We start from the raw sequence: 24,594 nt of genomic DNA, 5'->3' as shown, positions 1-24,594 counted from the left end.
TGTGGAGAGTGCCGAACTAAATCCCTCCGCTCTAACTCACTAACACACCTAGAGATTTCTTTTGAAGTGTACCAAAAACTGCTGCGCGTTTCGGAGAGTTGAACCCGCGCCTTGTTGCAGCCATGCACTCCATGGGGCTGCACTCGGCCCTGGCCATCAAGCGGCAGCGCAAGCGGCGCGACGAGCAGCGCCGCGCCCGCGAGCGCCGCTACTCGCAGCAGTCCAACGAGTCCGGGCTGGGCGAGAGCAACTCCAGCTTCGTGTCGCCGCGCTCCTCCGTGCGCGGCCGCCACCGCCGCCACCAGAGCTCCACGGCGCCGGACGAGAACAAGGTGAGCATCCTCTCGTGCAAGTCGGGGTTCCTCGTTGGGGGAAACCAGTTTTTTTTTTCTCTGTTTCGGCTCTTTTTTTGGGGCGGTCTGTTCGGTTCCCGTTTGAGAGGCGCGCCGATGGGGCCGCTGTGGTCGGGACGCGTTTGCCATAATTGGCGGGAACGCGTAATGGGCGTCCATGCATACCGTGAGGCTGCCAGCCCCGCCAGCCCCGCCAGCCCCGCCAGCCCCCCCCCTCCATCGAGGCACTCGTCACGTACGACCCCGCCTCCCCCACCCCTTTCCCTCACCCTGCTCCCCTTAACAAATTCCGCCATCCGGGTCGCGGGGCCATTACCATAGCGAAGCTCCCCCACCGGATTCAAGCGTGATCCGTCCAATTTAAATTCAGGGCGGCACAAGGAGTGTGCTGACGGACTGCCCCGGGGAGGGGAGGGGGAGGGGAGGGGTTAGTAATGTAGTGGCGGCACTGGGAGGGCCACCGCGGCCACCGGCAGGCCAGAGGCCACTGCTGGGGAAGTGTCATGTTGAACGCGGCGGGACGGCCTCGGTCTTGGTGGCCCTGGCGGCCTCGGCGGCCGCGGTGCTGCGAACTGCATAATCCGGGAGTAAGGAAATTGCGCGCCGCGTTCAGGGAGGGAGAGAGAGCGCGAGAGCGACCCACGCTGGGCGCGCGTCTGGAAACTCTGAATAAATCTGCCCTCATTTATGAGCGTCCTGCCGTTTGCATTGAACGCGCCTGTCTGCCTGCAGATGATGTCGTCCGTGGGCATGCTGCACATCGGCGTGGTCTTCCTGGTGGTGGGCGGCTTCCTGCTGGGCTCCGGGCTGCTGCCCGAGGACGTCACCTCCTGGAGCCACTTCACCACGAGCCAGTGGTGGAACGAGCTCACCATCGCCGGAGGGTGAGTAGCCGGCCTGGCGCTCGGCGTCAGCGGGTGGAAACTACTTTTCCGAAACGGGCGTGCAGACTTTTTATTATCCTTTTACATCGGCCGAACCAAGCGAGCTAGGTAAAATCTTTTTTACTTTTTCAAATCAGCACAAAATTTGACAGGGAATAGGTACTTTCTAGATGGAAAAACCCAAAAATGATCATAGTTATTTTGAAGCCTAAAAACAAATGTGTTGCAAAATATGGCCCTGATCCCATGTCTCGCACTGTCGCGGTTTGCTCAAAATGACTGATTGGAAACGTTACTGTGGCGAACGGAGCGTCGTATCACAAATCCAAAAACAGATTTGGAATCCTCAAGACATTTTCCACGGTATAGGCATATGCGTTTTTTTGAATTTCAGATTTCATCCTGAAAACTGTCGGCGAATTTCAGTCGATTACGTGTTTACAACAACATTTTCGTGGCTCAAGACCGACTATTATCGGGGATCGTTGTCGTAAGAAGGAGTGGTACCTACTCCATCTATATAGCCTATACATTGGCAAATTTTTTGAGGATTCCAAATCTGGTCTCAGATTTGTGATACGACACCCCGTTCGTTCACATTAACGTTTTCAAGATGGAAATGTTACTCGACGAGACATGGGATTTTTGGCCTTTTTTAAACATTTTTGTTTTTTAGGCTTCAAAAAAACCATGATAAAATTTTGGGTTTTGCCATCTAGAAAGTACCCTATTCCCTGTCAAAATTTTTTGCTGATTCCGAAATGTAAGCAGATTTTACCTACTCGCTTGGTCGGCCGATGTTAACGGATAACAAAACGTCTGCACGCCCGTTTCGGAAAAGTAGTTTCCACCCGCTGTCGGCGTCGACGGCGTCCTCGGTGAAGCGAGACTGACGTCACTGCCTGCCGCAGGTGCGCCATCCTGCTGGGCGTGTTCCTCATCGTGCTGAACCGCTACATGGCCAAGCGGGAGGAGGAGGACCTCACCGAGTACGTGCAGCGCCAGCTGACGCGGTCGCGCTCCGGGCACCGCCTGGTGCGCGACGTGGAGACGGGCGCGCTCACCAACAAGCACAACGCGGGTCGCTCGGCCGCCGACCGCGAGCGCGCCGCCAGGTCCACGTCGGAGCCGGAGGGCTTGACCGCGGCCGCGGTGGACCCCAGGGACATCAACGTGGACGGCGGCCTGTCCCCACTGCAGAGCCCCTCGGCGCTGAGGTCGCCGCCGCACCACCTGCTGCACTGCGACCTGGAGCAGATCCTGGAGGAGGACGGCGTCAGCGACCGCGGCGACCTCATGGCGCCCAGCCCCGCGTCCGCCTTCAGCCAGGGCCTCGTCCTGGACTCGGAGCCGTTCGAGCCGCGAGAGATGGTGCACCACGCCCACGGCCACCACGGCCGCCTCGACTCGCAGCACAGCCGCCACGACTCACAGCACAGCCGCCACGACTCACAGCACAGCCGCCACGACTCACAGCACAGCCACCACGAGGGCCACCACGGCCGCCACGATTCGCAGCACAGCCGCCACGACTCGCAGCACAGCCACCACGAGGGCCACCACGAGGGCCACCACGGCCGCCACGACTCCAACCACAGCCACCACGAGGCCCACTCCGACCTGGGGGGACCCTACGGCCACCGGTCCCACCACATGGTGGCCATCTGAGCGGAGCCTTCCTCCGCCAGGGACTGCCCCCGCGGATCCACCACTGCCCACCACGGGCCGCGCAGCCCGCCGGCGTGACTGCCCTCAAAGCCAGCACACCAAGCAAAGCGCGCTGCGCTCAGAGCCACGCCGCCCTGCAAGGCGGGCCGCGCTTCTCCAAGGGCTCTACGCCCTTTCCCTTCGGTTCCTTTCGGTTCCCTTCCGCTCCCTTTGTGTCCCGCGCAGGCCGAGGCGAGCAGGCCTGCAGGCCGACCCCGTTGCGGACAGCTCTTTCCTTCCGCGTGCAACTCGTGACGTGGTGCGTGCTGCGCGGCGCGCACGACAGCAGTCTCCGGGGACGCCGCCATTCCCCCTCCCCTGTCCTTCCCCTCACCACAGCCCCTGACTCTTTATCTGTGTCGTCAGTGTGTGCGTGTGTGTGTGTGTGTGCGTACTTTGCTCAACTTATCTTGCAACTACTTCAACTACTTCTTTTTTCGCCGTGAGATAAATGCCCCTCCCCGTCGATCGCGTTGCTCAGTGCGACGCGTTAAGTGCCAGGGCGGTAACAGCAGGGTGTTACGGTGTTGTGATTTCTACGTAGTTTCATTACCTTTGTACGCTTTCGTAATGTTTTCTACTGCTTCTGAAATTTCGGTCTAATGACGAAACGTTTCTTTACTTTGGCGCGTTGACATGCGTCTCTGGACGCCTGCTGCCAATATCAAAACGACGTTCTAATCGCGTTGAGCTAACTCCATACTTTCATTGTACATACAATTCCATTTTTGGAGCTTTCAATGACTACGGGATTGGCGAAGATGCCATTCTACCATTTTGTATCTACGTATATTTGATGGGAAAATCTTTTATATCGCACATACTGTACGTTTTGCCGAGCAAAAGCTTTCTCGCAAAGCACCGTCGTCGTTAAACGTTAAATTGGTTTCTTCGTGTGAAAACTTTATTACTCTGTCTCGCTTTGAAACGAATGCAAACTATGCAAACATCCTCTCGCCCCTTGAAAGCCAGCGACCTCGATGCCAAACCTCCCTCTAAGCTGTGATAATCAAATGATATGTACGTGTAAATAAATCCTACTCTTAGCTTTCTATTTGCGGGGTGATTTGCCGCATGCTTACGTCATGCCCTCATCCACCACAAAGTAAAAAGGAAAAGATGAGCAATTATGAGAAAAAACGTTGTGCCGTCTGTGCATTAATTTACAATACGGCCCCTCGACTCCTACTAGGCCTAGAAAGAACCCTAAATTGTTTTCTTTTCAGTTCTGCTGAGAACTATTGCGTCATTGTGACTAGCTGCCTTAAGGAACGACCAATAGCTATTTGCGCGTTTCTCTCTTGAGTGTGACCAATCTAGTCACGGCCCTGCGGCCTGCGGTGCACCCCGTTGTACGGGACTGGGGTTCGGATCGACCAAACGAGGTGCATGGCAGGAAAAGTTTATTTGAAGGATATGATTGCATTGTGATATTTTTACACTTTTACCTCTACGCACCCTATAATCAAATTATCGCTATCGTTTACATAAATTAAAACTATTATTACTATTGAGATTGTTCAAAACTATAATGAGAGTTTATCGCATCATCAGCCAGTAAGACGCGCACATATTACATTTACAAATTTATGAACGCGCCTGCGTTCGCCGATATAGATTGATGAAAGGTCATATTTTTCGCCTCTTCTCACCTCTAATCATAGGTTTTCATGCACTATAAATGTATTAAACAAAAATGTACACTAACTTTAGGTGCCATGGTGTAAAATAAATCGTCTCTCTTTTCAACTTGTTTGTAAAACTTTAAGTAATGTTATAAAACGCATTTGATTCTGGCCTCTTTGTTACTTGATTTGTATCTTGTCTTTCTTAACTTTTCCCGGTTGTGTTGTCTGGGCTTTGTTTGTACGAGCCTTGGAAGAAAGGCAGCCCCACGAAGCAGGAGAGCTGTACAGAACACTGTGAAAATTTTGGTTGTCACGGAGTGACAGCAAGATTTTACAGTGCAGTCGGAGTGGAGAGGGAGCGGTCCTCCCTCTGCGTATCGCATTTTTCACCTCTTTTTCTAAGGTCTTGCAGTAGTTCGTCGGTCCGAAGAGTTTCTCCTAAAGCTAAGCGAACGGTGCGTCCAGAGTGTGTCAAGGCATGATTGGTTGTCGCGAATGTAATACGACTCGTTCTCCAGTATTATAAAGTCTGACTTTGTGTGCGTGTATGTGTATGTGTTGAAAGGTGAAAGGTTAAATCGTGGAATAATAAAAAGTTGTGACGCCACTTTTCTGTGTCTGAGTTGCTTTTTCGCGCGGCGCGCAGAGAGGTCGCCCCGGGGATGGGGGTTGACATCTCACGTCGTAAACATGAAAATCCGGGACTCATTTCCACCGCCGCCAAAAGTCGCGGAGCAGATGGCGGCGCGCGATTCGCGGCCCGCGTCATGTTTTATTCCACTTTCTATACAGACCAGCCCCCCCCCCCCCCCACACACACACACACACCGCCCCGCCCTTCTCTGCGATTGACTGGACGTGAATATGAATGGGTTGTAAATCCGGGACCGGGGGCAGGGTGCGGGGTGACTCGACAAACACAGTCCCACTTCCATCCATTTATTCGTCCCAATAAAAGGGGGAATTGGATTAAGCACAGTGACCATGGCGACCCACCGGCCGGCTGTACACGCGACCACGCATAGATGCCTCTTTCTCTTTCTCTCTCCCTTCGCTAAACTGTCGCGTTGCGCTTGCTCCCTCTCGCTGCCTTCTTGCCGCACTCGATATTTACTGCTGCCCCCAAGGCCGGCCGGCCGGCCGCGCTCGCGCCGCCGTCAAACTTCAGTGCCATTCTGCAGCCGTAAAGGTGGCAGAGTACAATCCCGCCCTCTCTCTTTCTCTCTCTCTCTCCTTGAGCATGAAGGCCACTGTCCTGACACGGTGCTTCACTACCTCACTGGTTGCGTCTGTGTGTGTGAGAGCTCACGTCCGCCCAGCAACAGACTCAAAACTTTCAACAAGAGCGGCGCATGCGGTGCCGCGTGACGTCCTCAACTTCGTAGTCTCTTCTTAGTTCTCTTCTTATTCGTCTTGATTCGCCGTCTTCTTCTCGCTCTTCGTACACACCACTTCTTCTCCCTCTAGTGTAGCGACCTTATTGATTAAAATGGAAGTGAAGCAAGGGAACTTTTTTTTTGAACGAACATGATTGACGCAGGATGATCGGGGCGATGCCCGCAGTGGCCGTGCGCCACGAGAGACAGAAGCAACAGAAACGCGACAAGTGGTCCTCCAGCCTGGCTCTGCAGACGCCGCTGACCATCTCAGGTGACTGCCCCAACCCGGCTAGCTAGCCCGGCTCAGCCGCGCCAGCGCGCGCCAGCGTCCAGTGTAGAAAACATTGACAAGGCGCAGTTTTCCTTCCTTCCTCTTCTCTTTTTAGTGTAGCAACGTGTTTACACTCTCACAAAAAACGTGTCATTTTGTAAACAGAATTGTCCTTGCCCCTCCCTGACTGAATCGGCTTCTCGCAACAACAGGAAGAGAGACGGAGAAGGAGAAAGACGAACAGGTTGTTAGTTTGGTACACTTATTTGGACGTGGCCCGGTCCAGGGCGCTAACGCGGAGGCGAGTTGCGAGCTCAGGCAGCGGTGGAAGGTAAGTCCCAGCCGCTGGCCCGACTGCACAGTGGGCCGGAAGACCGGCGGAGGCGGTCAAAATCCCGGACGCGTTTTGAGCTCCAGAGTCGCTAAATGGGACTCGAACCGAACGAGTGACCCCACCAATGAATTGCTCTCCGAACCAGGAATCCATTGGTGGGGTCACACGTTCGGTTCGAGTCCTGTTTAGCGACTCTAGGGCTCAAAACGCGTCCAGAGTTTTGGCCGCCTCCACCGGTCTTCTGGCCCACTATGGACCGGTCTGCCTATGTCCGGCCCGCCTCCATAGCTTATTGCCCCTCCCAGGGCCTTTCGAGGGCCTTCTACGTCCCGGGCAGGGCTTCGGGCTGGGCCCACTTGCCTGCCTTGCAACTTGCAATTCAAATTCCCGGCAACCCAAGCATAGCAAAGCGCGACAATTTTTTTTTCTGTCTCTGCGTCTGTGCAGACAGACAATGTGGTGTGCATATCAACAGCGCTCGGCCGGTTGCCTACCTCGGCTTTGTTCACCTCAGCTGCGACCACACTTCCCAGCACTTTCTGCACAAATGTATTCGTGTAAACAGGGTGTGTCCCAGGCACGACTCGAGAGCGGCAAATGTCAAACTTTTCTCTTTGTCCTTCTGTACTTTTGTTTTTTGCATACATATGTAGTAAGCCGAGCCTCGTGCTGCGACACACTCTGTTACACGAGGTTCCACACTGTCGAGGGTCCTCGTCCAACACCGACAACGAGCTGGGCGCCTCCTGAAACCGAACACGTTTTCAGAATGACACGATTCCCTGCATGTGTAGTTGACGTCGTACATTTTGCATTTCGTCTGTGTTTCACTTCCATCCAGAGCATGATGCAATACGATACGTATCGTGTTCGCATCCACGTTGCTCGACAAGTGAATCTTATTGACCTGAGGCTCAGATCCATGCACGGGCGAGGTGAACCCCGCCAGTAGGGTACTATACTAGGACGCCCCCCCCCCCTTTTTCTCAAGAAAACTAGAAGGTCGAAACGACATCCTAAATGGCCCTAAAATGGCATCTGTTCTGTCCAAATTTATTCCTAAAATAAAAAGAGTCATTAAAATGAAATCCCCACTGAGCTCTTCTTGACCTCCACTGGACGAGCGTGCCCCCCCCCCTCTCCCGCGGTGGATCTGCGCCTCATGGTCTCCCACTCTTCTTGATTTCCTGAAAAAAAAAACACGCGGGACAGACAGGATGCGATTGTGAGCGTTCGAACCCGTGCCCAGGTCTCACCATGATCGGGGCCATGCCTGCCGTGGCCGTGCGCCACGAGCGCCGCAAGCAGGACCGCCGCAAGAAGCGGCCGTCGCAGCTCGGCATCTCGTCGCCGCCCACGGACTCGGTGGACAACGTGGGGCTGGGGCTCGGCCTGGGCAGCCCCGAGCCGCTGCAGTCGCCGCCGCACCGCCAGTACGGCCGCCAGGAGTACTACATCTGCGGGAAGGTACTGTCACAACCCGCAGACTGATACCGAGGGTCGTTTCCGTCGCTCTGTCTCTCTCGAACCTTTACGGCACGCCCCATGAGTGCGAGAGAGACAGAACGACGAAAATGACTCTCGGAATCAGTCTACTGCCGTTCCGCTGCAACGGCGGCGACCTCTCGCAGTGGCGGGGAGCGCCTGTCGCGGAGAGGGTAGGCCACGCGACGCGCACGGGGGCGCGGGGAGCAGTGGCTGGCCTACCCGGCAGGCGCTTCGCCGCTGACCCGTTCCTAAAGTGTCTGACGGCGTGCCTGTCGCAGGTGTCCGTGCTGCACGTGGTCGTGGTGTCGCTGCTGCTGGGCGCCATCCTGGTGATCGTCGGCCTGGTGCAGCTGACCCCCAACGCGGACGCCAGTCAGCACCGCTACCTGCTGCTGGGCGGCGGGGGCGCGCTGCTCATCATCGGCATCCTGCTGGCCGTGCTGCGCTGCTGCGTGCTGCCCTGGAGGGAGCGCCGCCTGCCCACCGCGTCCACGGCCTCCGGGGCCACCAGCGCAGCGAGTGGAGCGCAAGGTATGTGGCATGCGGTGTTCCGTTGGGGACACGATTCTTCGGAATCGCTCGGCTGGAGTGCGGAGTGTAATTGCGGGGTGGTGTTGCAGCGTCTGGCGCCGGCAGCGACGCCGGGGCCTCGAGCTCGGCCCCCGCCCGGGAGGGGCACAGGTCTCGGACTAACTCCACCACCACCAACGGCCAGGCAAGTTGAAGACCGTGCAGGCTGGAGTCGTCACTGGAAGGCTTGATCTAAACAGGTTTTGCGTTGTTCGCTCTGCAGGTGGCGCGGCGGGCGTCCAGTGCGTTCGGCGTGTGCACCCCGACTGGCGCGCAGCGCCGTCGCAGCCTCATGGACATGGAGCGCGGCATCCCGCAGGCCGTCCCGCAGGCCGCCCCGCAGGCCGTGGCCGCGGCCGCAGCACCGCCCCGAGACGTGGAGGCCGCCGAGGACACCGACGACACGCGCGCCGAGATCCAGAACCACCTCAACGAGATGAGCGCCGCCGCGCCCGCCGAGCTGGCCGCCACGTTCCCCGTCAGCATGACCGCGACGACCGCGACGGCGGGCGCGGCCTCGGCCTCGTCGGCAGCCTCCTCGGCGGCCTCGGCCGTGGCCTCGGGCCCTTCGGGCGGCGCCGACACCTGAACGCCGCGCCGCGAGTAGACGCCCGCGTCCACGCCGTGTCCGCTGGGGCGCTAGCGCTGGCGCTGGGCGTCGCCACGGAGTCCGTTGTTTTGTCCTTGTTGGCCTCGGCCGCCTGGCCTTGGGGCCTTGGCCCTGCCTGGCCTTGTCCGCGCGGTGCTGCCTGCTGCCCGCCTTGCCGTGGCGGCGGCGCCAAGATACGGCTTGCCGAACCATCCGCAGCACCAAGGTGCACTTTGTCTTTGTCTTGCATTTGAGTTTGCCTTCTTTGTGGGTCGAGGTGCACAACGGGCAAGTCCCGCACCATCATACTGTAACTGTAATTACGATATTTTTGTCTTAAATCTCTAAATATCCGCGCTGGGTCGGGGAAGTTACTTGTGTTTTACGTCTGTTGTTGAAGCATGTTGCTGGCGTCAACATGGGAGGCGGATGGTGATAGTCTTCCTTGTCTTCTCAGCCCCTCCATTCGATTCGTTCCAGCGCCTTTATGTTCGTGCTTTGTGGATCATGACACCAGGTGTCCATTTCTTTTCCGAGGCGCAGCCGGCGAGAAAATAAAAGCGGGATTCTATCCAATCGATAATGCTCTTGTATGTCAAAGCCAAGATTATTTGTTATGTTTGCGACAAGAGGAGAGAGAGAGGCTTAATATTTTTATTCTATACTTATTACTTGATTGCCAAAGGATATTGAAACTATTGTGTACAATATAGTTTTGTAAGAATTGTCTATGTCATGGGCCATGTGCTCATGCGACCATATTGTTCCGTACCACTCTTTTTGTTTTATTTAAATTTTTTTAGTGTCGCTACTAATTTTACCCATTATACCCTGGAAAATACTGTGTAAGTTACTTCTGTTCCTGGCAATGATCCACTGCATTTTTTCAGTTCAAATAATTACTTTCAGCTCAGCTTAAGCTTTATGCGACAATTTTACTCGCCTTGTCCTGAGCCACAAGCACAGGCTGACCTTTTCTTGTGTACATAGCCAAGACCCTTTGCTACTATATAGTTTTATCTTTAATTCTTGGGCTTAGCTTGCTTTGTTGATGAGAGGGCTGCCCAAATTCATATTGTTTTGCTGTGGATTGAGACAAAGTGTTTCACTGAACAGCCCTATATGTAAATCTTTGAGACCAAAAATTCTTCATGGATCTCATCATGCCAGAAGCATGTCTTGTTTTAAATTCAAGCTTGATGGAAATTTTTTCTAAAAACATATAACATACATATCCTAATTTACTATCTAAATTTAAGAATGTTTGCAAACTGGCCGTCACTAAAATTGTAATTATACTTAATCTGATGGTCTTCTTCTAATACGTGGTTGCTCTTTTTTTAACTGCACTGCAGTGGGAGCGGAGCGAAAGCAAAGCTAAAACAGGGAGTTACCAACACTAGGCCCTACCTAGAGTTTGGATGGATGTCTTAGACAACGCAAAGGAATCAAAGGAGCAGTTTGAATACAAATCTCTTTCGACAACCTCCACCTCCTGGCTTGCTTTCAATCTAATGCACAATGGGGCCTGGCCAAATGTGTACATAGATATATAGTAAACTCTGCTGTGAATTGATGTTTAAATTGTTCCTGCATTTATGTAAAATGTTTTATTAACACGTTGGGATATTTCTGTGTGATGAATTTTGGCGATTTTGACTTGGTAAAAAATATCAGTCTGTTTTATACTTCTAAACCATCTTGCTAACTAAATTCACATTGTACTATACTTAAACATGCCATGAACTAAACTCATTTCTTTCTAAATTTGGAAGCTTATAAAAGGTTATCATGTTCAAAGGATCTCTTTCCCCAGTCCCACATAATTTTGCAAAGGGCCACTGTCTTGAAAACTTTTGGGACTGTGACTTCATCTCCATATTGATGGCATATGGAAACTGTGGGTGAAGGAGAGAGCTCCCAGATCATGTATTGGGACCATCCTTGCTATTGTCTGACTGCCCTCAACTGTGTTACACGAAAATTATAATAATTGTACAGGAATGTCCACAATCCAAAAAGTAAATGTTTTGCCTTTTTTCTTGAAATGTGTATCTCTTCCCATTTCCAATTTTCACCAATCTGAGAGGGATTGAAGCCAGCAGACCGAAGGTGAGACGGTGAGACTGGAGACACAGTGCATAACGAGTCTCACACCAAGCTGATATCAAAAAGGAAATTTCTCACCAGATAATACGGAAAATATGTTCAGCTGGCACCTGACACACTTACCGCGGTTCATAGAACATTTCACCACTTTTCCTTCCTCCATAGGGAAGTTCCCTGTGGTTGCCAGAAGTGCGCTCTGGTGGGCGGGCAGTTTAAACCTAGGCGCGATGTGCCAACAGTTGACACTCGAATCGATCGTCGACCGTCAGTTGTTTTTTGCGGTCTGCTCTCAGCTGGTTGCCGATCCACTCGCAGACAGAGGTTGTACGGTCAGCATTCATCATGGGCTGGGAAACGCCAAACTGGAGAATCGGAGACTATCCATCTCAATACAACCAGAAAGTCCATGGACCCTACGATCCTGCCCGCTTTTATGGCAAACGTAAGTACAGCCAGCTGTCGACTCTGGGAGTTCTTTCCCGAGCCGAAGTGCCAAGGCGACTCGCATGACCTTGCGTCTCGCTTTTCGACCCATTTTGGAGTAAATCCGATTTTGATTGCGGTTTCTATCCACCTTGTGTTAAGTCCATCGACTGGGTTTCTTCGATCTGATCACTGTGAGATTCCGCTGTCGTTCGCGAGCCTACTTGACAGATCACATTCATAGTATGAGGTTATGTGCACCCTCGAAAGTATAGACTTCAATGAGCTGAACACGATGTTTCTTCTTGTTTGCAGCCGACACTCCTCTTGCTGAGGTGAAGGTTGGAGAGCTGGGATCATGGTTGAGCCGTCGCAACTTCCATCCCCGTGCCATGATTCAGTGCGCCAGCCGAGGTAAGCATGTCATTTCATTCCTCCTCTGTTCTCATTGTAATTAAATTTTCGGTCAAGTGCCAACTATCACATCAGTTATAGTGTTCTATCTTCAGTTTGATGGTTGTCATGTATTTATTTTGGATCCCCTGTTTGTTTTTTAGCTACTTGGCGCTGGAGGCACAAGTACGTTTTCCCAGTTAGGAGCAACGCCGCCTTCCTGTACCAGTTCATTTTCTGCACTTCAATGTTCTACTATGTGATCAACTACAAGAAGTTCAGTAAGTATTGTTGATGTTCAATACATGCTTGTATTTTTAATTTATCCATTCTGTACTTCGATATTTGTCCTTCGTATTTGTAGTTACAATCCAGTGCTTTTGTCTTTTTTCAGCCGATCACGCTCACTACAAGTACCACTAATCTGTCTCTTCAAGAGTTCTCAGCCGCCTGACCATGATATTCTTATTGAAATTGCAGGCCATGGTCCCTTTGTAGATGCTTTTTGTCAATGTACAATAAATTGTCAGCCAATTATTTGAACATATTTATTTTATTAACCTTTACTCTTATATTTAAATTTAACAGAATCTTCATTTGAATCTATCTTGAGAACAACTGTGTTGATATCACAAGCCATTAACATGGTACTTAACATAAATTAAAATTAACAAAAAAAAAATATATATTTATATAATTGGACCCATCAATAATATTAATGCCTTCAACTTTCCCTACCCTTCAAAACCTTATCTGGCCATCTTAAAACAACTTTCTTATTCCCACCTAAATCTGTCCCCTGTAGAGCTTTCATAGCCTTAGAAGCACTTTCATGGCGAGCAAAGTTAACAAAGGCACAGTATTTGTCGAGACAAAGTTTTGCACTTTTAACTTCTCCATACCTGGAAGGAAAAATGACAATTGATGAATTTTGTGAACAATATTAACACATTGCTGAGAAGGAATGAGTTAGTTTTACTCACGGTTTGAAAAAATTAGCCACTTGTGAGTCAGTCAGTTTTTCAGTCATGTTGCCTATCCACAAGGTGTAGCTCTTCATTGGATTACTAGGGCTGTAAAAACAATCAAATTTTATAATTCATGCTCTGGTTGTTGAGGTGCATCAACGCTTGTGTTTCTCCAACCTCCTACATTCTCAGACACAAAAATCTAGAGGGCAAAAGTCCCAAGCGTGAATGCAACTTAAAGGTTTAATAAGTCAAGGAAAGTCACTTACTCTTCCCTGGCATCATACACTGTTGAGGCTATTTTTTTTGGAGTTGCTATGTGTATATCTTCATCTTCTGATAAATAAAGTTCTGAGTCTTTTGATGATATTGCACCAGCCTTTAAAATTTGCTCAGCCTCCTACAAGTACAGTTAAAAACATAAAATATGTTAAATGGGCACAATATTATTATGAACACATGATAATAAGCACTAAGAAGACAAACCTGTATATCCTGAGCAGCTGTAATTGCACAGCCAGCTTGGTAACGTGTCCACCCCTTCTTACGAAGAATTTGAATCTGAGCTTCGGCTAATTCGTTTATAGCTTCTATATTATTTGGATCAAGCTTCCTGGCCCTAGTGAAACATTTATAAGATTCTTCGTATTTCTGAAACATAAAAATATTTAAGCTCAAAACTTTTCTATAAGGAAATCATTTTGTAAAAGAAACTAATTTCAATTTATTTTTAAAGTAAATGGCTTATGACTTACTCCCATGGCAGATAAAATCTCTCCTTCACGAAAATGTCCTCGAATATAATCAGGGAAATGACTTGTCATGTATCGGGCATCAGCCAGGGCTCTAAAATATAAATTACAACAGTATTTTACAAAGCAGTCACAAAGTAAAAGTGAAAAGTCAAATGCAGAATTACAACCTAGCTTAAAGTAAATATTGCGCTTTGCACATGGAAGATGTAGCGCATATTTGCTGCTGTAACTTGATTTTCGATAAGTAATAATCACGATAAAATCTTGGAGGGAATACCCTCAAGTCAACACAAGCCACAAGGAGCAATTTGCTGTGGCAGGGAATATGTGACAGGAGACTCACATTAACTAATCTCACCTCATGTATTCCTTCCTATGAAAATAGCACAGGGCTCTGTTGTTGTAAAACCGTTTCTCTTTGGGATAGCGTCTGATGGCGTCGTCCCAAATGGCCAACGCCCCCACCCAGTCGTCGAGGATGCACTTCTGATAGCCCTTCTCGCCCAGCTCGTCCATGAGCTTGAGAGTGCAACGAGTACCGCCTTCCAGATCGGCAGGCTTACAATGTAGGCCACCCAAATGTCGGCTCGGCTGGCTGTTTGGTTGTGAGTGAGCGCGAGGCCCGGGTAGGCCCCGGGGCTCCCCCACTAGGCCCGCGTACACACACGTCACCACGCGACAGCAGCGAGAGAGAGGAGAGAGGGAGAGGGGCGACCGCGCCCGCCGCGCCGGTCTGCAGCAGACCGATTCCGAGAGTCGTTTTTTGTCGCGCTGTCTCTATCGCACTCACGCGCCGTCCCGTATGGGTGCGAGAGACACAGCCACCAAACCTACTCTCGGAACCAGTGTGCCGTGCCTGGTCACGTGCTTCCTGCTATCTTCATCCACACCTCGCGCCACTCAACCTGACCTGCGTGCCACTGCCGGATGGTGGGGGGAACGCGAGTCAGCAGCTCAGAACTGTACAGCACTGGAGGACTATGGAGGACTGGACGCCCTTGCTCATTTTTCAGGTTTTTCAATTATAACCAGCTCAAGGCGAGCTCAAGGTAGAGTCTGAGTGACACGTTATAAAGTGTCGCGGTGGCAGAGAGCTCAGAGGGCTAGTTTATGAAAAGAAATCCAGTCACTGAATATCAGGGCAAGCCTAGGGGAATATCCTCACTCACCCAGTCACCCAGTCACCACGCCCGCCAACTCGCCGAGGAGAGACAGGTCCAGAGACCATGAACAGCCTGTCGCCCAAGTCCAGGCACTTCATACTTCGCGATACGCCCAACTTACTACAAAGTACCGCCCTGCCCAACTTACGAGACCATTAGGGATTAGCTGCTCGGGCGGTTAGGATCAACAGAATAAACCACAAATACTTTCAAAAAGATTTAATAAATAACAGCGTGATATAAAATAATTTCATAGAAGAGCTAAAGAGTGCTTGGAATCAGTTTGTGCGGACCGTTTGCGGCGGCCCTTTCCAATCTAACAGACTTAAAATTCAAATAAAATTGTGCAATCGCAAACAGAGAAACTAGTATAAATATTACAGGTACATAATTCAAGCAATCAGACGAGACCCTACAGCGATGGCCACGCGTCCTGGCGCAAGTTTAGAGGTTGGCGACGAGCACCTCGTACTCGGAGTAGGGCACCTCCTGGCCGGCGAAGGGGACGTAGCACACGTTGTGGCTGGCTTGGACCTGGAACAAGGAAGCAAGGGCTGCGTCAGACGGGCGCCAAGCACGGGGCTGCTTCATCGGGGACGTCGCCGTCCCAGTCCCGGACACTCACCTTGCCGATGGCCAAGACTCCCTCGTGCGTCGCCCTGCCGATGAACAGCGCCTCGCCGTCCTCGGTCTCGCCAGCGGGCAGCGCGCCCGCGGGGACTCCGGCTCCGGAGCACGGCATCCACACGGGGTCGCAGCCAGTCAGCACCTGCAAACCGACATTCGTTTACACACCCAGTCCACGACCCCCACGCGGACAGTGGCGCGACGGGACGTACCTGGTACTCCTGCTTGGCGTGCTCGGCGCCTCCCCAGGGCACGTAGCAGCAGCCGTGCGACGGCACCACCTTGCCGGGCAGCAGCGCGCCCTCGTGCCGCGCGCGCCCCACGAACAGCGACTCGCCGGACACGTCCATGCCGCCGGGGACCGCGTTGGCGGGCACGTCGCCGCCCGTCGTGTCCACCCAGGCCGCGGCGCCGCCAGCGCCAGCGTCGCGGGGCTGCACCCAGCCGGGCGCGGACGCAGCGGCGGGTTCTGCAAACAAACCAATTTTACACGCCATTCCCTCGAACAACCGCTCGACTGAGGTCCAAGAGGTACCCACCTTCAATGATCCACTGGCCGGTGGCGCCCCAGCCCGTGCAGATGCCGTAGTGGGTGATCCTGAAGGGCTCGGGGTCGTCCCACGCCACGATGGGGTCCTGCTCGCCCTCGCGGCCCACCGCCACACTGCCGTTGCCCCAGCGCACCCAGAAGCCACGCAGCTCGTCGCCGGTCACCACGTTGGGGGTGTCGGCCAGGGACTTGTCGGGCTTCTCGCGGTTGCGCCGGATGGCCGTCTTCTGGTTGCCCCAGCCGCCGATGAAGATCTGCAACAGCGGAGGAAAGGGTCGAATCAGTGCGACTGGACGTGGGGCAAGCTGGCTCGAGCCGCGGGATGGAGGTTCTGGCTGCACTGCAAGGTTGACTTATTCATGGTCACGAAGTACGTCTTTGTGCAAACCGTTGCGATGGACAAAACGGCCGGTGCCGGTACCCCACCAGCGGCAGGGAATCCCTGGCGGCACGGGGTATCTCCGTGAAGCAAGGAGTATCGCCACAGCCTACCGGTAGACATGGCAGTGCGGCCAACCTACACTTCACACACATGCAGCCGACGGGCAGCAGCCAGATTGCAAAGAGTAGCTTCGTTTACTCGCTGTCTCCGTCGCACTCATGGGGCGTCCCGTAGAGTTCGAAAGAGACAAGAGCGACGAAAGTCTCTAAAGTGAACAAATGAAAGAAACTCGTACCTCGTACATGGGCTCGGACTCGCCAGGCCCGGTGGTGAGCGCGATGTGGGCATCGTTGGCGCACTTCACCTTGAAGAACAGCGAGTTGGAGTTGACGGGGAAGAAGGTGTACTCCAACTTGTCCTCGGTCTGCACCTCTGAAACACAAACAAACGGGGAGTTACGAACGGCACAAAGCACATGCCACAGTCGGCAAAGCGGGAAGGCGGCCGTATCAGGCGGCCCGTGTACAAGGGCAGGAATGCAAGTGGGCGAGCAGTGCAGGACACGCCAACGACGGCAAGCCGACGGCAAGCCAGCGGCATGGCGGCCTCGTAAAGTGCAAAACTCGCCGCCACAGCCCTTACTGCCCGCTTCCGCCGAAGTCCCGACCCAGCCCGCCTCGCTTCGTGCTGCACGCGGCCTGCCGAGAGTCGTTTCGTCTCTCTCTCACCTACGGACGCCCCGTGAGCGCGACAGAGACAGAGCGACGAAGTGGCGCTTCGGAGTAAGTCCGCTGGAGAGGCACGGACGTTGGGAATTCCCGCTGAAAACCGCACCGCCCCTTCGGTTTAGTTGTCGAGTTGCTCTTTCTTCACTGGTTAACCCTCTCCCCGACGGGCACTGCAGGGAGGACATGCCCCCGCCCACGCGTCCTGGAGCCGCCCGCCCCTCCCCCAGCCTCTTGCAGCACTGCAAGTGCAGTGCAGTGCGCATCGACGGGCAGGTCACGGTCGCGTCCCGTCGCTGTCTCTCTCGCACCCACACGCCAAGCGCCGCGAGTGCGAGAGAGATGAAGACACGTCCCGCTCGGAAAGTGTGCAGGCCTAACCCGGCCCAGACTTCGCGCCGCACTCATCGATCTGCCGTCCCCGCTCCGTTCCGCGTCCGGGACGCCAGGACGGGCGCCAGGAGGGCGTCGACGGCGGCGCGACGCCCGGCAGCAGCACGCCAAGCGGCGCCTCACAGGGCGACGCCTGGAGCACGCCAACCAGGCCGTGACTTATGCCCAGTAACGGACCCGGGACTTCGCGAGCTCGGCGCCCGAACCTTCGCCGGGCGGGCGGACACGAACCGCCGCCGTTCTCTCTCGCTCCCCAGCGGGACGCACTATGAGTGCGACAGAGCGACTAAACTATCCTCGCAAAACGCAGTGCGCTACAGTGGCCCTGCGCTCGGCATGGAGCCGCGCTGCGGACCGCGCCTCAAGAGCTCTAATTGAAAAGGCCTCCGCCGAGGACGGCCCACGTCGTCAGAGACGTCGTCGACGTCGTCCGCCCAATGGAGGGCAGCGAGCACCTGTCACTTAAATGGCCATCAAGCGGCCCAGCCAATCTGGGGAGGGAAGACGAGAAGAGTGTACCGCGGCATTGTTTCCGGCGGGGCGGGGCGATATGCATTCGGACGGTTCGCGAGTGGGCGGCGCGGAGCGCCACGCCGCCTGGCCAAGGAGCCAGAAACGCGACAGGATTCCAGACGTACCAGGCAAAAATTGACCACAAGTGGCGTTTGGAAAGCAAGTCGCACAAAGAACTTTACGGATCGATTCACAGCAGAGCGCTTTGGACGAGACTGCGGTAGTACTCTAGTGACCCGGTGCCCCAGCCCCGCCCTGCCAGGATGCTCCAAGACAGGCCCGGTTCGACCCAAGCGAGCAAGGTCAAGCAATGCGACGGCGATCGTGTAGGAGAAGGGAGAGGGGCGAGGCGGAAGGCCTCTGACAGCCCCATCTGCCGCGCTGTCCGGCGCGCCGTGCGGTATCGCGTGATTTGGACCATCGGCCAACCTCAACCGGCCTCGCCAGCCTCGCCCAGGGCGCAGGGCAGAGCCAGCCAGCTAGGCAGGGCCCCGGGGCAACCACGGCCAGCTTCGCCTGCACCGCGTCGCCACGGCGTCGCTGTCAATTTGACGGTGGCGTGCGAACGCGGCGCGACGCGGCGTCCGTCTGTCCGCCGCGCACCACTCCGCGCAGCGTCCCGTTCATTGAGGCAGCGCGTCACGGATGAGTCACCGCGACACAGACAGACAGACAGCGGACACAACGTCCCGCACCTAAAAGGTCGCCTAGCATTTCGGGCCCGCAACACACAAAAACACGGCGCCATTCGACGCGCGGTACCAGGCGGCAGGCAGGCCCTAGGCCTGGTCGATACCAGCGTACCAGTCCCAGGGAAGTCAAATGCACCGCACCCGTTCCGCCTGTCCAGTGTCCTAGTCCGGCCGGGTCCGGCGCCCACGCCCCGATAGATTCCGGCAACCACAGCAGCGCCCTACAATAGCAGCTGATCTCAGCGGAAGACGCGCCGGTGCGGCGCCGAGCCGCGCGGCCCGAACACGAAGAAGGGCCGCCGCGCCGCGGTCTCGGCCGCGGTCCCGCCGTGGCGGGGAGCCAACGGAATAAACGTCGGCGTTCAAAAGTGGCCGCAGGGCGGCGTGCCTTCGGACGCGGCCACACCGTAAACAGCGCAGGGCCCCGCCGAGGGCGACGGGGACAGACGACGGGCCGGTGCGACAGCGCGCTGAGCACGCAGCCCCGAGGGTGTGGCTGGCGGCCGGCAGCGGCCCGGGGCGCGCGATGCGACGCGCTCAGCTGAGCGGCCAAACACGAGAAGGGTTCGAATCGAATGCTACAGAGTATATAGAAGCGCCAGTAAAGGCGCCGGCGTACAACATGAAGTAGCCTGGGTTCGGATCGAATGTTACAGTGCAGCAGAACCACCGAAGCCACCGGCACACCGAACGCCCACACGGCACACACGGCTAGCCACGCGGTGCGAAAAGGGGCCGCGGATGGCAGTCGGATTGCGCACAGCGCTTCGTCTCTCTCGCACTGCCGCGCAACGCCCCACGAGTCGGAGAGAGACAGACGAAAACGATGTTCGGAACCGAATATCCCTGCAGTCCGTGCAGATGCGATGGAAACGGTACGGAAACTCGCGGATGACAGTAAAGGACACGGGGAACAAAAGGGGAGACCACGACATCGCAAACACCACTCACCTCGCGACATGTTGACAGTGGTGGGTGTTCGGCGGGCGTCGGGCTGACTTGGACTGTTGTCTTCAGAGCGCTGCTGACTGCTGCTGGCTGGCCGGGCTGCGACTCGACTCTGAGGTGTGGGCCGGCGTCGCGGAGGAGGCGGTCTCGGTGCTGCGCCGTTTCGCCGGCCGGCCGCCAGGGGGCGTCGCCGGCGTCGGAAAGCGATCAGCGCTGCCAACTGGCGTTCGACTCACTTCCGGTGAATCGGCAGGCAGATTCCGAGCACTGCCCTCGTCGCTCTGTCTCTCTCGCACTCATGGGGCGCCCCGAATGGGTGCGAGAGAGACGGAGCGACGAAAACAGTGCTCGGACTCGGAAGTAGTCTGCAGGTGTACCGGCAAGGGTCTGGTCTCGGCGGAAAAAACACGAAGGGGTGCGTGGCATTCCCCGTCCCCCTGCAGGATCGTCGTTGCGTCAACAGCAGATGACAGAGTGCCTCGAGCCCACCATCGGCGGGGTCACGGTCACGGGGAAGTCTCCGTCCCTCGGGCGGGGCGCGGCGGACGCAGCAAGGAGACCGCCAGGATTGAATCCGGGGCGGGCGAGGGAGGAGGGGAGGGAGGGGCTGAGAGAGACGAGGAAAGGAACGCAATCGTTCGTAGGAATCTGGTTTATTTTGTCATATTTTAAAAATAGTAGTATAGTGACACGACCACAAAAATAGCATGTGGAGCTAGGGACAAAAAATAAGTATAGTATCGACTTACACGCAGTACAGTTTGAGAGTGGCACAAAACACGTTCACTCCACCAACACTCAGAGAAATCGCACCCACCCCGATGGTCCCGTAATCGCCTTCATTTTATTCCATTCTCATGGCACAATATGAAAATCCACTAAAAACATAAACAAGAAGAGAGATCATGTAGTAGAGGCAGGTGTCCCGACTCATCACTAATTAACAATGACTCATAGCAATAAATCTCGGCACCATCTTGAGTGCTGCTAGTTATTCCATCAAGCGTTTCTGGGGATGAGATCCCCACCACACATGACACACACATGACACACGCTCGTCGCCACGCCGCGCCACAGAGACGGGCGTAGCGCCGCGCGTGGAGTATCGTCGCGGCGCCGCGGTGGCGACTGGATGGCGCCTGGCGCCTGCAGTCCCTCGCTGCGCGGAGTATCGGCGGCCCGTCCGGCGCGTTCCGCGTGCTCCCAGCTGCCACTCCACTGCTTTACCGTACGCGTGCGGTTAGCGTCCCAATCGTCTTTGAGCTGCTCATTAGCGAGGTGAACTTGATGGTCTCCTTGCAGTTGGTTGGCGCGCCGCGGCACCGCGACGGCGGCCAGGAGGCCCTTTGACTGCACTGCAACCACAGCGGCAGTGGCCAGGTCGACGCCGGCGGCGAGGGACTCCAGAGCTTGCTGGAGCAGGCCCAGTGTCCAGAGGCCTCTAGGCGACCCAGGCGGCCCGGCCGACCGCGTCGTGTCCCGGGGGCGGCGCGGGGGCGGTGCCGGAGGCGGTGAGCCCCACGACGCTGATGCCCAGGGAAGGCCCCTCGCCCCCCGAGCCCGCCCCCCGGCCGCGGCCTCGGCCCGCCCCCGGAGGCCCGTGTCAGTCCGCCTTGAGCGGCCACCGTCGGCACTCCACGGCCAGCAGCGCGGCCTCGGCCGCCAGCGTGGCCAGCGACAGCACCAGCACCACCATGGCGACGATCAGGATGTCCCGGTTGCGCTCCTCGGCCCTGTGGGCAGGCCGGGCAGGCCGGGCAGGCAGAGGCACGTGTTGGTCAGGGAAGTCAAGACAGAGAGACAGGCAGGCAAGCACTGGCGGCACGCGGGCATTCCCCACCGTTATATTTTGCCAGTGTGGCAAACCTGCGCAAATTTATTTTGAACGAATGAGGAATGAATGCAGCATTCGTCCAAGCAGTGTTTAAAACAGCAAATTTTGAAATTTGTCTATTGTTTTACATTTAGCTTTTCTGAATGTGTTAAATATTTCCCGGTGTGTACTGATTTGGGCATTTAAAACATAGTCATGTTGGTGCAATGTTGCCATAGCAACGTACTCACTTCACCTTGTTTTTTGCTTGTCAGCAAAATTCAAATTGAGGGCGAAGTCAGTTTTTTATATGAGGTGAACTATGTCTAAAGTAAAGGAAGAGTTGTTTTTGATGGAAGGTTCTGTGCCTCAAGATGCCAACTCCAAAGTTAAGACTGAAATATTATCGCCAGAGGAATCAACACCAGAAGTTAAGATTGAAATGTATACACCAGGGATTTGTGAGCCCAATAGTGACAGCTCACATGTGCCCAAAGTTGAGGGTGAGACATTTGCGCCAAATGGTTTCATGCCCCAAGTTATCAACTCTACACGCTCATGTCCCTATGCATCAGGGAAATTCTGTAGGGGGTGTAGTGTGTGCAAAAGGAGGAATGCTTGTAAGAAGAGAGGATGGGCTCGTGCTTACAGAAATGAAAATAATTTTGCTGTAAGTTATGTTATATAGCATGCCATTGATATACTTTAAAAGATATCCATTTCATTTGAGTCCTTTTGTAGTATCCAAGTCAAAGTAATCCTTATGTCTGGGTGCGAAAAGAAGATCATGTCAGTCAGACGGCTAAAAAAGAAATGAAATATGAAGAGACTACCAATATTGTTGTACCAGAGGGGCCCAATTCTGATCATCAACCAAATGTAAGATTGTTAAAGGATTATGCATATTGTTGTTACTTTATACAACTCCATGTAAACATTGCTGCATGAAAAATTTTTTTCAGGTTTCTCATCCTACTGACTCTGATGAGCTGACAGCAACTGATTTAAAATTTGACATTGAAGCAGTAATCAAGAGAGAGACTTTGCCAGAAATAGATCCCAAAGAAACAAAACAAGATGATCAGACTGCATTTTTAAAAGGACTGTGAGTAACAATTTGCGAGATGACCGAGCCATCGTTAAAATGACGCTTTCATGATGTGTACTGCGTCCGTATTTTTATAAAGATTTCAATAGTTTGTAAAAATACTTTTTTCTATGTCAGTGCTTATAAATTTTGGCCGTTAAAATTATCAAGATAAGTTTTGTTGAAGCTCGTCAATAGTGCAGCAGTTAGTTCACGTTAGTTCTGGTCAACAAGGTCATCTGAAAAACGACCAGGTTAGGTTAGGTTAGGTTAGGTAGGCAGCCCGTCCGCCTGGATGCATCGTGGGCGAGCAATGTTGCCTCCCCGCCGGGCGCCAGGCTGCCATCAGCTGCCACCCTTCCGGCCGGCACAGCGTGGGACTGCGTGGGACTGCGCGCGGACTTCCACCCCGTCGTGTGGCAACACTGTCGGGCGGGGCGTAGGGCGTACCGGAACTGCGCGATGAAGGCCGAGACGGCGGCCACGATGAGGGCGGCGTGCAGCAGGCAGGCGAGGACCCAGCAGGCCGCCAGCGGGCCGACGCGCCGCGCGCGCCACAGCCCACCGCCGCACTTGCCGCACCAGCCGCCGGGCGCCGCGTCGCCGCCGCCGCCCAGGCCGGGCCCCGCGAAGCTGCGGCTCAAGTGGATGCTCACGGCTGCGGCAGAGAGACAGACAGGGCAAGCTTAGAGAGGGCGAGGAGGAAAAGGGTGGCTCAGGACCGCTCAGGGCGCGGACGCGTGGACGGCCCAATCCGATTGGCGATGTTTTTATTTATGTGGCCCTTCCCCTCGGCCGGGCGTGCCCTGCAGGGCCGCCAGGCCGCCTGCAGACTGATTCCGAGAGTCGTTTTCGTCGCTCTGTCTCTCTCGCACCGATAGGGCGCACCCCATGAGTGCGAGAGGGACAGAGCGGCGAAACAACTCCCGGCATCGGTCTGTACGAATTGGCTGGCCGTTCCTCACAAAAGCCGCGCGGCCCGGAGGACCGGACGCAGCACCCTGATTCCGAAGAATGGATTCGTCGCTCTGTCTCTCTCGCGCTCCTACGGGACGCCCCATGAGTGTGAGAGAGACAGCGCGACGAGACGGTCCTTCGGAGTCGGCCCGCCCGGCAGGTCGAGAGTCTCGAGAGTCTCGAGAGTCGAGGCGATAGTTCGCCTGGAAATCACAGCGAAGGCGGAGGGCAATGAAGGACGGCGGGAATGGACGCTCCCATTATATGAAGGGGAATCGATGGCCAACAAAGTTTGCCACATTACGTCTTCATTTCCAATGATTTTCGCAGAGGTCACCCCGCCCTGGCCGCCCTCTGTGTTTTCTCCTGTCTCCGCGGAGGCGGGCCCTGGAGCCACTGGAGCCACTGGAGCCAAGGGGCGCCTATTAAAGGGACCGTACCCAGGGCGAAGGCGAAGCAGTGCACGCTTTCAGCTTTTCTTCTTTTTCCGACCCACCTTCCCGGTTCTGCATCAAAGCAGTGCCGCCACTGTAAACGCGCATGCAGCGCGGCGACGTACCTGCAGCCAGCACGGTGGCCAGGCCCGCCGGGATGCCCAGGCCCAGGTTGAGGCGGCCGCGCTCCTCGATGAAGCCCACCGTGCCCATCACCATGGCGGAGATGCCGCACACAATCTGCAACACAAGAAAGCGCCTGCGTGATGCCGACGTCCTGCCGCCCCGTCGCTCTGTCTCTCTCGCACCCGTGTGACACGCCCCATGAGTGGGAGGGAGACAGAGCGACGAAACGGTTCTTTGCGTTCAGGCGGCAGAGGGACTAGAGGACTGACGGCGAGGCGCGCGCCAGCACCATGCCAACTGTTGCAAATGAATTGGTGTGTAGTCGCTCGGGCG

The 24,594-nt window shown here is 54.9% G+C and overlaps 7 protein-coding genes across 10 annotated transcripts in view; 4 read left to right on the top strand and 3 right to left on the bottom strand.

Annotated features, from left to right (window-relative positions):
* The window catches only part of LOC117649301, a 41,916-nt gene extending 36,737 nt beyond the window's left edge, over nt 1-5,179 (top strand). For all 4 annotated transcript variants that reach the window (XM_034391925.1, XM_034391924.1, XM_034391923.1 and 1 more), the window contains 3 exons: nt 121-332; nt 1,086-1,237; nt 2,149-5,179. In XM_034391925.1, coding sequence (XP_034247816.1) covers nt 123-332; nt 1,086-1,237; nt 2,149-2,905 — 1,119 coding nt within the window. In that variant the 5' untranslated portion in view covers nt 121-122 and the 3' untranslated portion in view covers nt 2,906-5,179. The remainder of the gene's footprint in view (nt 1-120; nt 333-1,085; nt 1,238-2,148) is intronic.
* Nucleotides 5,180-5,304: 125 nt separating this feature from the next.
* LOC117649616 lies at nt 5,305-10,419 on the top strand. The gene is made up of 6 exons (XM_034392514.1): nt 5,305-6,222; nt 7,806-8,023; nt 8,323-8,575; nt 8,665-8,759; nt 8,838-9,119; nt 10,243-10,419. The coding sequence occupies exons 1-6, from the start codon at nt 6,114-6,116 to the stop codon at nt 10,417-10,419; spliced, it is 1,134 nt and encodes a 377-aa protein (XP_034248405.1). The 5' UTR covers nt 5,305-6,113.
* A 1,169-nt stretch (nt 10,420-11,588) lies between these two features.
* LOC117649530 (putative ATP synthase subunit f, mitochondrial) lies at nt 11,589-12,665 on the top strand. The gene is made up of 4 exons (XM_034392403.1): nt 11,589-11,754; nt 12,051-12,149; nt 12,293-12,409; nt 12,523-12,665. Exons 1-4 carry the CDS (start codon nt 11,655-11,657, stop codon nt 12,549-12,551), a joined length of 345 nt encoding a protein of 114 aa, XP_034248294.1. The 5' UTR covers nt 11,589-11,654; the 3' UTR covers nt 12,552-12,665.
* Nucleotides 12,663-14,543, bottom strand: LOC117649529 (small glutamine-rich tetratricopeptide repeat-containing protein 2-like). Its single transcript, XM_034392402.1, has 6 exons — nt 14,210-14,543; nt 13,852-13,942; nt 13,583-13,747; nt 13,366-13,496; nt 13,112-13,201; nt 12,663-13,030 (listed from the first exon to the last, which is right to left on the bottom strand). The coding sequence occupies exons 1-6, from the start codon at nt 14,365-14,367 to the stop codon at nt 12,853-12,855; spliced, it is 813 nt and encodes a 270-aa protein (XP_034248293.1). The 5' UTR covers nt 14,368-14,543; the 3' UTR covers nt 12,663-12,852.
* Nucleotides 14,544-15,218: 675 nt separating this feature from the next.
* LOC117649696 lies at nt 15,219-20,005 on the bottom strand. The gene is made up of 6 exons (XM_034392664.1): nt 19,848-20,005; nt 16,869-17,005; nt 16,181-16,445; nt 15,854-16,110; nt 15,640-15,783; nt 15,219-15,548 (listed from the first exon to the last, which is right to left on the bottom strand). The coding sequence occupies exons 1-6, from the start codon at nt 19,855-19,857 to the stop codon at nt 15,459-15,461; spliced, it is 903 nt and encodes a 300-aa protein (XP_034248555.1). The 5' UTR covers nt 19,858-20,005; the 3' UTR covers nt 15,219-15,458.
* A 1,903-nt stretch (nt 20,006-21,908) lies between these two features.
* LOC117649304 lies at nt 21,909-22,797 on the top strand. The gene is made up of 3 exons (XM_034391927.1): nt 21,909-22,327; nt 22,399-22,536; nt 22,620-22,797. The coding sequence occupies exons 1-3, from the start codon at nt 21,980-21,982 to the stop codon at nt 22,764-22,766; spliced, it is 633 nt and encodes a 210-aa protein (XP_034247818.1). The 5' UTR covers nt 21,909-21,979; the 3' UTR covers nt 22,767-22,797.
* Nucleotides 22,798-22,960: 163 nt separating this feature from the next.
* The window catches only part of LOC117649614, a 28,027-nt gene continuing 26,393 nt past the window's right edge, over nt 22,961-24,594 (bottom strand). The window contains exons 4-6 of the mRNA XM_034392509.1: nt 24,261-24,375; nt 23,358-23,402; nt 22,961-22,983 (exon numbers count right to left, since the gene is read on the bottom strand). Of these exons, the coding sequence (XP_034248400.1) occupies nt 22,961-22,983; nt 23,358-23,402; nt 24,261-24,375 (183 nt within the window). The remainder of the gene's footprint in view (nt 22,984-23,357; nt 23,403-24,260; nt 24,376-24,594) is intronic.

Source organism: Thrips palmi, unplaced genomic scaffold, assembly GCF_012932325.1.
Source record: "Thrips palmi isolate BJ-2018 unplaced genomic scaffold, TpBJ-2018v1 HiC_scaffold_4, whole genome shotgun sequence".
In the NCBI taxonomy this organism is placed as follows: domain Eukaryota; kingdom Metazoa; phylum Arthropoda; class Insecta; order Thysanoptera; family Thripidae; genus Thrips; species Thrips palmi.
This window is presented reverse-complemented; position numbering and strand designations above follow the sequence as displayed.